The 13,313-nt window shown below is 39.9% G+C and overlaps 3 protein-coding genes across 3 annotated transcripts in view; 2 read left to right on the top strand and 1 right to left on the bottom strand.

Annotated features, from left to right (window-relative positions):
* The window catches only part of LOC124115838 (nucleolar protein 14-like), a 35,311-nt gene extending 34,066 nt beyond the window's left edge, over window positions 1-1,245 (top strand). The window contains exon 22 of the mRNA XM_048393679.1: window positions 1,097-1,245. Within this exon, the coding sequence (XP_048249636.1) occupies window positions 1,097-1,193 (97 nt within the window). The 3' untranslated portion in view covers window positions 1,194-1,245. The remainder of the gene's footprint in view (window positions 1-1,096) is intronic.
* Window positions 1,246-4,637: 3,392 nt separating this feature from the next.
* Window positions 4,638-10,761, bottom strand: LOC124115843 (E3 ubiquitin-protein ligase TM129-like). The gene is made up of 4 exons (XM_046476989.2): window positions 10,435-10,761; window positions 8,595-9,072; window positions 7,682-7,841; window positions 4,638-6,285 (listed from the first exon to the last, which is right to left on the bottom strand). Exons 1-4 carry the CDS (start codon window positions 10,658-10,660, stop codon window positions 6,034-6,036), a joined length of 1,116 nt encoding a protein of 371 aa, XP_046332945.2. The 5' UTR covers window positions 10,661-10,761; the 3' UTR covers window positions 4,638-6,033.
* LOC124115839 (histone-lysine N-trimethyltransferase SMYD5-like) overlaps window positions 10,741-13,313 on the top strand; it is a 22,142-nt gene continuing 19,569 nt past the window's right edge. Inside the window, exon 1 of the mRNA XM_046476986.2 lies at window positions 10,741-10,848. Within this exon, the coding sequence (XP_046332942.1) occupies window positions 10,795-10,848 (54 nt within the window). The 5' untranslated portion in view covers window positions 10,741-10,794. The remainder of the gene's footprint in view (window positions 10,849-13,313) is intronic.

Raw genomic sequence — 13,313 nt, 5'->3', positions numbered from 1 at the left:
TAGTTGTTCTGTAGTGTTAGATAGTCAAGGTCTGGCTGTTTTCATGCACCGGTGACCGCCTCCGTGGTCTTGTGGTAGAGCGTCCGCCCGGAGCGCGGAAGGTCCGGGGTTGGATCCCCATCCTCGTCATACCAAAAGACGTTAAAAGATGGTACTTGTTGTTACCCTCTGTGGCGCTCGGCATTAAGGGGCTAAAACAAGGACTGGTCGGCTCGGAGTCAGAATACTGTGTCCGAGTGTGGTATTCATGTTAAATTGCAGCAGGATGGTATCTCATTGTGCTAACACTATAAATGGGCATCAGTCCGGACTAGTACAAGCGCACACAGACACACACAGACACACACACAGACACACACACACACACACACACACACACACACACACACACACACTCTAACACACACTAACACTAACACTAACACTAGGAGTAGGAACCATTCAGTACTCCCCGCCTGCCGGAGCAGTTATTATTTGGATGATAAATAAAATCTCACCCTCGTGTCTTTTGATATCAACTCGTGTTGATATATTTCATATCAAAAGACACGAGGGTCAATCTCATTCAAATCAGACCTCAGTTCTCGCTACCGCTAAACAAACATCTGAGGACATCCCATTAGGGGTCACATCAGAACGACCTTTCATCCGACCAATCAGAGCATCGCTTACCAGATTATGAAAGTGACAGTCGGAATGTGATTTCTAATCATGCAACCCTGAAAACTTTAACTCCGAATGATAGTTACGGGTTTAACAACTGAATCCATACAATCTAGACCATCTATTAGCCATTCTAGAATGTTCTTTTGTTCAGGTTTCAAATTTGTAATTGAAAATTTGTCAAAATATGTTTTGAAGCGTAGTCGCCAATTTGAAATTAGTACCTTAAAGCACGAGATAGCTGCCTTCTGATTGGTCATTCCATTAGTCGGTCAAAGTTCGCGCAAGGTCGGTCTGACGTGACCCGTATTGGGATGTCCTCAGATCTTTGTTTAGCTGTAGCGAGAACTAAGATCTGATTTTAATGAGATTGTATTTACCCAAGTGCTGTATGTATCTCCTCACATCACGTGAATGTCCTATGGTGTTGCAGAGACTCGGACAGGAAGAGAAAGGTCAAGGTCCTCTACGGCCATCTTGCCAACCAGGAGGGCGATTACAACAAGCTCAAGAAGAAGAAGAAAAAATAACCTGCACTTTTCAAAACACTGTACATAGTGTAAATAAAATGTTCATCATCAATAGTTCTTTGTAGTTTGGGTAGGTTGGTTTGGTTGGTTTGTTGTTTTATGCCGCACTCAGCAATAATCCAGCTATATGACGGCGGTCTGTAAATAATCGAGTCTGGACCAGACAATCCAGTGATTGATATCATGAGCATCGATCCACGCAATTAGGATCGATGACATGCATCAACCATGTCAGCGAGCCTCACCACCCGATCCCGTTAGTCGCCTTTTACGACAAGCATAGTTGCCTTTTACAGCAAGCATGGGTTGCTGAAGACCTATTCTACCCCTGATCTTCACGGGTCTTTGCAGTTTGGGAGCATTACTGGTTGAACAATTGGTTTAAATTGCTCAAACGATTGGTTTAAATTGCTCTGTACTTTTGCAGAGATGTTAGATGTATGGAGAACGGTACTAGATATACTTGCATTTCTCAAAACTGTTAATGTGGCAATGCCAGCTTTGAGATAAAAGTACACAATTCTCTGGTCAAGTTGGGACCCTCTTCTAGGTTTAGATAGCAGTATGTATTTTTATCTCGATTTCAAGATAAACATGCTAATTTATATTGATACATTCGAGATGACGGAGGGTTCGGCTGTATGAAACCATGACTGCCTCAGATATGTTATTGAAAGAATTACTCAAGTCTGCACATGTTGTGTTCTGGAATTGCAAATCGTGACGACCCACACAATAGTTCCACATTCACTTGTAACTGACATTCATCCCCATTACATTCATTCATTTGTGCTTGATCTTGTCACAGGTCAACATGAGAGTTGTCTCCCTTACACCAGTCACACAAAACTATGAGCAACACTTTTTGGGTTTTGTTTCTTGGTTGGTTTGTTGTTTAACGCCACACTCAGAAATATTCCAGCGATATGACAGTGGTCTGTAAATAATCGAGTCTGGACCTGACAATCCAGTGATTGACATCATGAGCATCCATCCACGCAATTGGGATACGATGACATGCATCAACCAAGTCAGCAAGCCTGACCACCCGATCCCGTAGTCGCCTCTTACGACAAGCATAGTCACCTTTTGTGGCAAACATGGGTTGCTGAAGACCTATTCTACCCAAGATCTTCAGGGGTCTATTGGCAACACAGAAACACAACTATGACAACAGATGCATGTTTTATTAGGTCATGTATTTCCGGATCCATTTTACCTGGAATATATAACAATGTTGATAGTTCACAAAACTACAACAGCTTATAAAATTTGATAACAATAGTCCCGTTTGATCGACTATGTTCACATTGCTTGAAAAAGCACACATAATTAAAAGTCATGTTTGTATCAGCATGTTTTTTACCAGTTAAAAACATTTCTAAGAACTGACCACCACCACATTTGAAATTTGACTTCTTTTTTACTTTTGTTAGTGTGCCTCAAATAATTAAAGCATACAGAAAAGTACAAACATGGTCTTCAAACTTCATGATAACAGTTATTTAAAGGGTAATTATAAATTACTTTTAAGCAGATACAGATTTCCTCTTGGTGATTGGCTGGTTGGTTGGTTTGTTGTTTAACGCCGCACTCAGCAATATTCCAGCTATATGACGGCAGTCTGTAAATAATCGAGTCTGGACCAGACAATCCAGTGATTGAAATCATGAGCATCGATCCATGCAATTGTGATCGATGACATGCATCAACCAAGTCAGCGAGCCTGACCATCCGATCCCGTTAGAAGCCTTTTACGACAAGCATAGTCACCTTTTACGGCAAGCATGGGTTGCGGAAGGCCTATTCTACCCCGGAATCTTCACGGGTCTCCTCTCGATGAAGAGAATGTGATGATAATGGATGATTCAGGGCTACAGCAGGGGAATACATTTAAATAGAATCAATAGAATTCAACTTATAGTCATGTTCCAGCTTGGATAAAAATAATAGATCTTTCAGGTCAAAATTACATTTGAAGAAGTTGAGGGACGGTCGGGTGACCAAGTGGTTAGAGCGTTTGGTCGTCATGCTGAAGACCCGGGTTTGATTCCAGACATGGGTACAATGTGTGAAGCCCATTTCTGGTGTCCCCCGCCGTGATATTGCTGGAATATTGCTAAAAGCGGCATAAAACCATATTCACTCACTCACTTGAAGAAGTTGAGCTATCATCCCAGTTTCAACATCTGAATCTTTATAATAGTCCATTTGTGTGCCGCTTTTCAATACTGGATATCAAGCACACCGTGCACAGAGAATTAATTACTAGCCAGTCAATGGATCAGTGTGCAGTCAATTGTCATTCTCAGCTCCCTGGGGAGTATACAACCCATGCTGCCTGTGAGGCACAAGAAGGTTAATAGTCACATTACCATCTCATCCTACCGGGTACCCATTCACTGCTGGCTGAACAGAGGCATATTTCCAACAAAGTCACTTGCCCAAGGAGACACCACATGTGTTACATGTGCTTCAGTGTGGGGCAGGACCGAAGCCCTAGAAACTCTCAGGCGCCAAGCTGTCGAATGCAGTCACCCATCCAAGGACTCTCTGTGACCAACGTTGCTTAACTTTGGCGCAGTACAACAGACCACATGCCACCATTAGGCATTTTATTGTACATTTCTATACAATCTTGTTATGCATCTTACCCATGTACCTCTTCACATAACAACAAATAAATATGTTCTGTAAGCAATAATCAGACTAAAATATTTACCAAAATAATTAAAAAAAACACTTCTTCAAATCAATATTAGGGAAATCATCTTTGAATTGTGGGAAAAAAAATCAAGATATTTTGAATAACTCAAAAGTTAGCAAAGATGTATTTATTTTAAGTCTGTTTCAAGGCATGATCATTTTGTTAACATAGCACATGTACCCAATGTTAGTACCAGTTAAACTTGCCTTTAACATATACACAAAACATCTTCAAGACAATCTGGTTTCAACCTGCAATCCTCAAATCTGACCCTGTGGGAATTCAGTGTGAATAATGATCTCCATCACCAGGATCGTCATCTTCCAGAGGCAAGAGAGTTAACTGACTTTAAAAGTCAAGTTTCCACCCTTGCCGAACTAGGTTGGAATTCCTGGGCTCGATTGTAGCGCCACCAGTGGTTATTACGATTTCTGTCCCTTCTAAGCCTCTCCTATGGACCAATCAGGTTCCACCTCTCGTATCACTTGCATTTGTTTCAAACAAAATGGCGGCACCGAGTCAGGATGATCTGATCGATAATCAAGATCTATATTGTGATAAAACGGGTCTTACGTCGTGAAATGCATCAAATCACATGAGCACCTTGGTTAAAAACATGAAAAGATTTGGAAAATATCTGTTGGGTTTGCAAATCTTGCAATCGACCGAAATCTGCACGAAAGTTTACAAACCGGATTTCAATTTCGTTGCGCGATTTTGATTGGACTATGCATCGACTCATTAGTCCAGCCAAAACGTAACTCCATTATACATGTACCAGCCTAGTTCAGTAAGGGTGGAAACTGGACTTTTATTGTCAGTTAACTCTCTTGCCTCTGGAAGATGCAGCATCGGAAGAGATGACTGCATGGATCAGCGGGGACAAGCTTGGCAACCTGTGTTGATCGTGTGTCATTCTCACCCACTGATTTGTGACTTTGATCTTACCATCCACACAGTTCGTCTTGTTCGTATTTACAGGCTGCCATCATATAACTGGAATGCAGCATTAACAAGCAAACAAACAAATAACAACTCGAATGTAGTGAACACACATTCCTCAGACCAGGGCCCACTTGCACAAAGCGATCTTAGCACTAAGATGATCTTAACTCCCATACTTAAACATAGGCTTACGAGTCTAAGCGCTAAGATCGTTTTGTGCAAGTGGGCCCAGATACTTCAAATCATTATGTCCGTGTTTGTCAGGCTGCACATTGTTGAAAGATGTCTGCCAAAGAGGCCCAAGGAATACACTTGTGAACACTTCCTGCAGATGTCCAACACACCCATGTATCCCAGACAACGTAATGTTGACAGATATCTGATTGAACCCTGCAAACCCATCCTCCATCAAGTAATACCTCCATTCTATTATGATAAATATCCTGGACCCATACAAAACTATAGCTTTGTATCGAAAGTGACATCACTGTCTCCGACTCTTGTACCTATAACTTTCAACAGATATATCTCAGTCATGAGCTTGACAAAACATACTATTAGCCAGAAATAGATATTTTCCTGAGTTGGTGATGTGAGGTGAAATGGGGTTTGACATCAGTCAATGCCAAGATGAGTGCACTTACAAGAACGTGCAATGTGTGTGGCTGCTTGTACTAGTCGGGACGAATACCAATTTTATTGCGCCAGCCCACGGAGATACCATGACACAGTCTTTCATCGATATTGGATCCCCCACTCGGACACAGCATACGGACTCCGAGCCAACAAGGTCTTTGTTTTATCCCCTTAATGCCAGCACAAGACGGGATGACAACAAGTACCATCTATTAACGTTTTTTGGCATGACACAGTTGGGGATTGAAACACAGACCTACTCATTTTCCTGAGTAGAAAGACTGGGAGGGAGAAACTTTTGCTACAGGATTTTCCCAGTTGAGACGGTATTGACGACTAGTGGTATCGCTAAAAATATTTCGATAACTATTTTTTAGGATCATGCTGTTCGACTCAAAATGAAGCTATTGTTGTGTTTTGTTCCAGGATACTGATCACAATAGAATGTGTAATGTAAGTTGCAGGAAAACATTAGCAAACAGCAGATGTCCAACACACCAATGTTTCTCGAGGAGTCAAGTCTTTACAGATGTCGGTTGCCTCAAGAATACATCAGCTAACAATTTTGCAGACGTCCAACACACAAAACTTCGACCGGCACGTCGGACATGGTGACATGCTGCTCATCCATGTTTCCGGCTCACTCTGGTTCTGGCGACTGGCGAACCACTTCCCCATACACTCGAGACACCACATGGGCCGACAGAAGCATTGGACACAGCTGCCCTCCGTCAGGTTGTCACACAGCTTCTGCAGCTTCACATTGGCCGGCAGCTGCATGCAGCCGATACACGCCTCCACTTCCTGTCACAGACAAACACACTTCAGCACACACTGGACATGGCAAGGTAATGAGGAGAAGCATCACAAACATTATATCTGCAAATTGTCACCTTAAGGCTAAAAAACAATAACAGTCTTGGTTCTCAGGCACCGCCCGCATCATCATAAAGTCTGCCGCACATTCTGTTTCCATTTCCATTTTCAATTTATTAAAAAAAAATCCTTAAACTAAAAACCAACGCGAGCCAATATAGCATACAGGTACTTCCCTATACATGCACACTGCTTAACTGGGTATCTTGTTTCATGGTCATGGTTGGTTTGTTTGTTGTTTACACCACTCTCAGCAATATTCCAGCTATATGACGGCGGTCTGTAAATAATCGAGTCTGGACCAGACAATCCAGTGATTAATATCATGAGCATCAATCCATGCAATTGGGATCGATGACATGCATCAACCAAGTCAGTGAGCCTGACCACCCAAACCCGTTAGTTGCCTTTTACGACAAGCAAAGTCGCCTTTTACGACAAGCATGGGTTGCTGAAGACCTATTCTATCCCGGAATCTTCACGGGTCTTATGGTCATGGCAGCAATAGGAGTTTGTATGTAGGGAGGCCCTTTCCCAGGTTGATGGTACACAATTGTTTGTTTGGTTACATACTAGTTTGAACAAGAAAAACAAAAAACCCAGCCCTCCCAGACTATATTTTCAAAAGTCATTGCCTGAGAACCAACTCTTTTATTTTTTTAAGCCAAAAGACAGGTCATTTATTATAGGTGAGGGTGGGCTGGTGAGATTAATGGACGAGGGAATGAAATAATGATAAAGCGAAAGAGGGATGTCACCAAAAATTATCACATCGAAGTAGCCCACACAATTACAATAGTATCGCTATAGTTGTCAACTATTGCAATAGCACTGCGATAGTAGTAAAACAACTTTATGGCTTGATAATTATATAAATCAATATAATGGAAATGAATAAAGTATTGCTGACAATCTCAAGTTGTCCATTTTCCTCCGTGTCACAACTTAAACCAAAGGGAAGTAACTCTAATTTGAAGTTAAACCAAAGGGAAGTAACTCCAAGCTGAACTTGTCGTAACCCTTGCTAACAAAGACACAGGCTGGTTTTAAATTCACATAATTTATATTTTATTAACATCTAATTGGAACTATTGAAACTATCGATTGCTATGTATTCTATCAACAATACTATTGTTAAATTCCTATCGGTGTTGTACTATCGTATGGCAACAATTGCAAAACATCAATAGTTTGATATACCGTTACACTCCTACTGATGAGGAATAATCATGTTTAGTAATCTGTAGACTTAATAAAAACTTTTAAGATTTGAAATAAACATTCGGTGTCACAGGTGAATCATGAGAACATCACTGGCACATACCATCGAAGGAGGTGGGGTGAAGGGGGGGTTACTGTTCACTTGTTGTCGGAAGGCTTCGAGGAACTGGTCACTCATAGACTGCTTGATGACGATGTTGCGAGCATTTCGCACTGGTGATTGCAGCTTCTCTTTGAGGTCTCCAAACTCTGTAGCATTCAGTCTAGACCAAACACAGAATAGTTGTTTGATTGCACTTTTTTAAATCTAAATATAATACAAATAGAGCCTTTATTCACCATATACAAATTATCAGTGCAATGAGCACATCGGTCATGTATTTGATATTATCTTTGTCTAAAGCTTAGCATCTTCCATAGGCAAGGAGTTAGCTGACTGTCAAAGTCCAGTTTCCACCCTTGCCGAATTAGGCTGGGATTTCTGAGCTCTATCATAGCGCCACCAGTGGCTATTATGAGTTATGTCCCTTTGATGCATCTCCTATTGACCAAGCAGATAAGACATTTCATATCACTTGCATTTGCTTCAAACAAAATGGCAGCACCCAGTCAAGACTATGATCAATAATCAAAATCTATATTGTGATAAAACGGGTCTTACTTCGTGGAGAGCATCAAATCACTGTGAGCACCTTGATTAATAACATGAAAAGATTTGGAAAATATCTGTTCACACTGAGTTGGCGGTACACATGCTTTAATAATCATGCATTCAACCAAAGTATGCACTTGCAGTTTATAAACCAGATGTCGATTTCGTTACACAATTTTGATTGGACTATGCATAGATTTGTTTGTCCAGCCAAAATATAACACCATAATTCCTGTCTAGTTCGGCAAGGTTGGAAACTGGACTATTACAGTGAGTTAACTCCCTTTACCTTCGAAGATAATACGGGGTACTGGGGACCTATTCTTACCCATAATGGGGGCTGTATGAAATTAAAAATAAATACCTGACATCAAATGAACTGATCTTTGGGTTGACAACTCCAACAGAAATGTGCAGATACTGCGATGGTATGGTATTCTCATAGGAGATCTCATGTTCCTCAGACCCCGCGAGTGTGAGGTGAATGTCCTGCTGGTGAGCTATGTTCACAAAGTACGTCGAGGTTCTCATCATCCAAGAATCTGTCACAATAAGTCTCCGCCCGTAGGGTCCGGTTGTGAACTTATCAAACCTCCGAAACTCAACATCTATAGAAGATGCGACTGATCTCCAGCTGGAAGTCGAGTCATTGACGAGGTATGAAAGCTGCCTGGAGATCGGGTGGTTGTTCCACTTGTCACGATACCAAAATAAACACAGGAGGCCTGCCAGAGTTGGGAGAACCAATGAGAATGCCAGGAATATCTGACCTTTACGGTCAATCAGCCAAGGATAGAAAAGGTCCAGTTCAGGTGAAAACAAACCCAAGGTGGTATAGTAAGCTGAAATTAAATGAAGAAAATTTTCACAATGAAGAATTATCGTAAACAAGCTTTCATGTTCAGTTAAGAATTGACATCAATACTTTTTGAATTCATGGAGGTATACACTTAAATGCCATTGTGCACACTGTGTAAAAATGGGTAGCTATAGAAAATATATGCAAAGTGTGCACGCTGTGTAAATATCTAAAGGATAAATGAGCAGTGTTTTCATACAGGTTTTTACATTGTAACACCATAAACATGATTAACAAAAACATATTGAAGTCAATTCGTATAAACAAACATGTCAACAATAATAACTTCACAGACTGTTTATAGCTGTTGACAACAATATGAAATACATGACATTGTTTATGACAATAATACAACACAAGCCCCGCCCATTCTGTTATCAGACAATCAGCAAACAGAATTTTGTTTGTTAATGTGGCATATTTTTTTAGGTTCATGGAAACATAAACGCAAAAAGAATCACTTGGTTAGCCAATCAAGTGCCACAGAATCACTTGCAATTTAATTATATATTACTGATAAATCATATTGTTATATATACATGATATAGGTAAGCATGATTTTCCTGTTTATTAAAAACATGTTGAAATCTACGCAAGACTTTAAAATGTCATGAACATTTTCTGTTCAAATTTCGATTTTCAACACAGCCACATAAGATAAAGTCAAAACGGCCACAGAAAAAATTAAAATAGACACAGCACATAGTGAAAACGGCCACAAAAAATAACCATAACAGCCACAACAAAAAAGTCATAACGGCAACACAATAAATAAAATAGACAAACTCAAGTATTGTGTCATGTTAATTATATTATATTTTCATTGGATAACAGTTCATAACACTATAGAGAGAGAGAGTTTATTGCAGTAACACTATAACACTATATCATGTATATGCACACATGCATTGTGACAGTGATGGCACACAAACCTGCATGTTGTACATGTATTAAGTTGACACTGAGTTTTACTACTCACGATTAGATTAGTTTGAAACAAAAACACTGAAAGGTTTCATCTTTAGGATAAATTAAAAGATTATTCATGTTTTCACAACAGAGTGTAACACTGGTCAGTAAATTGATGAGATCGTTTAAAACAACTCATGAACTCTACTTGAAGATATTACATGATCATGCATTATTTTATATCAACTCATGATTTCATTAAGTGATCATATGGCAGTAATTTGAGTAATAGTATCAAGTAAATCCAAATAAACTACTCTACATCGCCTAAAACGATTTCTGTTTAATGTCGAAGGTATAATCAAAAATGTAGTATTTATCAATTATCAGAAACCGCCAAAGTACTCATTTGATTGTCCCGTGTCATCATTCTTACCAAGTGGAAACAGGGAATGTACAAGAAGTGTCGCAGTTGTCCTTCTGATGTGGTAGTACACAAAATTCATCTGCTCGCTGCCCAGGAAATTCGACAAAATGTTTTGTATGGTGATTCCTGCCGATACAAACTCGGTCGGTGGAGCCACGAGCAGAAGACAGAAGAAGAGAAAAATGAGTGTGAAGAAAACATAGATAGTTGATTCGTTTTCTGATGCTAAAAACATTTTTCCTTTTTCACATTTGAAAGAAATATCAAGAGAAATTGAGGTTGACGTGTCTCTCCCGAGTGTTTGTAACTCTTTTGTGACAGGAGATACACTTACTGTTCACTTCCGGGTCCAAGCTCTCTTCCGGTAAAATGGCGACCGCCATGGCAGAGAACGTGGAAATCAAACAAATTGGTACTTTAAAGGTGCTTATGGAGATTATCATTTTTATTTTGCGACAATAATCGTTTCAGAATTACCTCATTGTTGATTGAATTTGTTCTTAGACTTTATCATCACCAAATAAATCAAGATATGTTGTTGTAAAGTCGAACATGTTGATCTACTCAAATTATCATACTTCATTAGGCATATAATTCATGTTTGTTTTATCAAATTATTTAGTGCAGACATAAATAAGAGACACAGGCTCAAAACAGGCACAGTATACATAAATAGGAGAACAGATAGGAAACTCTCCTCCCCTGTTGATTGATGACCTGTGGATTTTAGGTCAGGATGACCTAGGCTCAACTGTCATGTTATATTAACACTCTCTAACCAAGAGTTGCATGCGGCCCGCATAGTACCTCTTACACAGGCCAGCACCATGTGACAATTCATCACATCTTACACAGTCTATTCAAGATAGTACATATATTTTCTCTTCCATTTGAGTCTATACATTTAGAAAAAGATAAACAAGAGACCATATATCAGTATGGTCTTTGGATAAACATATGTCATAGAATGGTTAACTCTCATTGAGAAAATGTCCTAAAATGTGAAAAAAACTTTTTTTGATTCTATCAAATTCTTAATGTTATTATGGCGGTCGGGTAGCCTAGTGGTTAAAGCTTTCGCTCGTTACACAGAAGACCCGGGTTTGATTCCCGACATGGGTACAATGTGTGAAGCCCATTTCTGGTGTCCCCCGCCGTGATATTGTTGGAATATTGCTAAATGCGGCGTTAAATCATATTCACTCACTCACTTAATGTTATTTACAGTGTACAATAACTTGAATAGAATAAATATATCATGTTTATACCATGTATTCTTGAAAATACTGTAAATAGCCCATCAAATTCAACATGTGCTAAAAACCATGCATGTATACATACTTGAGTTCATATCAAGTGTTTGTATTCTCATAAAGAGGAACATAATAAGTTTTACAATCTGAGAAATGCAAATGACAGCACTACATTTCACCCTCAGTAGAAAGAGTAGGAGATTGTTTCATGAAGCTTGTAATAAACGTGCAGATTCATGACAGTTGATTCAGAAATAGTTTTAGTGATCAGAACTGAACCAGTGATTGGGTTGAGCAACATACATTTAGGTTGAAATGGTAAGCAGTGACAATGTTTTTACAGCACTGATTGGTGTAAGTGATTATTATCAACTGATTGGAACTGATACTAATCATGCTAATTGAAGTTCCCTGCTCTATGGACTGTATTGGCCTTGGGATTATTACATTGGCATTGTTTGTTTCACCTTTGATGGGGATTGACACTGACGGAGTTAGACTTGTTCTTTACTCATGTGAGAATATCTATGTACAGTTTGAGGCTTGCACTCATCATTCAAAGGATAAAACAGGGACTGGTTTTTATCTTGACAGGGTTTTATCTTGACTTACAAAAGTGGGGGTCTTAAGTTATGAAATGCTGTAGTGTACTATATGTTTAGATAATTACTTTCGAGCCTGGAATTAATCAGTGATCATGTGGACCCGTGAAAATCCGGGGTAGAATAGGTCTTCAGCAACCCATGCTTGCTGTAAAAGGCAACTATGCTTGTCGTAAGAGGCGACTAACGGGATCGGGTGGTCAGGCTCGCTGACTTGGTTGATGCATGTCATCGTATCCCAATTGCATGGATTTTTTTGATTTTTTTTTTATAATTTATTATTTTTGTTGCATTTATTGCATGGATTGATGCTCATGATATTAATCACTGGATTGTCTGGTCCAGACTCGATTATTTACAGACCGCCGTCATATAGCTGGAATATTGCTGAGTGCGGCCTTAAACTACAAACCAAACCAAAATCAGTGATCATGTCGACAGTGGTCATGATTACTGGATGAAATAACAGACATATAAATTATGTTAAAGCAGTGAGGTGAGGTGGGGTGAAATGGGGTTTAACGTGGCGTCCAAGATTATTGCACTTATACAGCAACGCGCATGTACAAGTGTGTGTTTGTGTGGCTACTTGTACTAGTCCGGACTGATGCCGATTTATAGTGCTAGCTCACTGAGATACCATGCCGCAGTTTCACATGAATACCCCACTCAGACACAGTATACTGACTCCAAGCCGACCAGTCCTTGTTTTAGCCCCTTAATGCCGAGCGTCAGACAGGGTAACAACAAGTACCATCTTTTAACGCTTTTTGGTATCACGCAGTCGGGGATCGAACCCCAGACCTTCCGCTGTCCGGGCGGACGCTTAAAGCAGTCAGGCCTTGAAATACTTTGTTATGACTGTTAGTACATTACATCTGTGTTCTACTGTGTCATGCTGTATGTGACAATAACACCACATGTATCATCTTCTAGGGGCAAGGGAATTAACTGACTGTAAATGTCCAGTTTCCACCCCTTGGCTTGAATTTCTGGGCTCCATCGTAGCGCCACCAGTGGCTATAATGAGTTA

This window comes from Haliotis rufescens, unplaced genomic scaffold, assembly GCF_023055435.1.
Source record: "Haliotis rufescens isolate VD_foot unplaced genomic scaffold, xgHalRufe1.0.p SCAF_12, whole genome shotgun sequence".
Classification (NCBI taxonomy): Eukaryota; Metazoa; Mollusca; class Gastropoda; order Lepetellida; family Haliotidae; genus Haliotis; species Haliotis rufescens.
The sequence above is the reverse complement of the archived record's forward strand: the minus strand, read 5'-3'. Positions and strand labels throughout refer to the sequence as shown.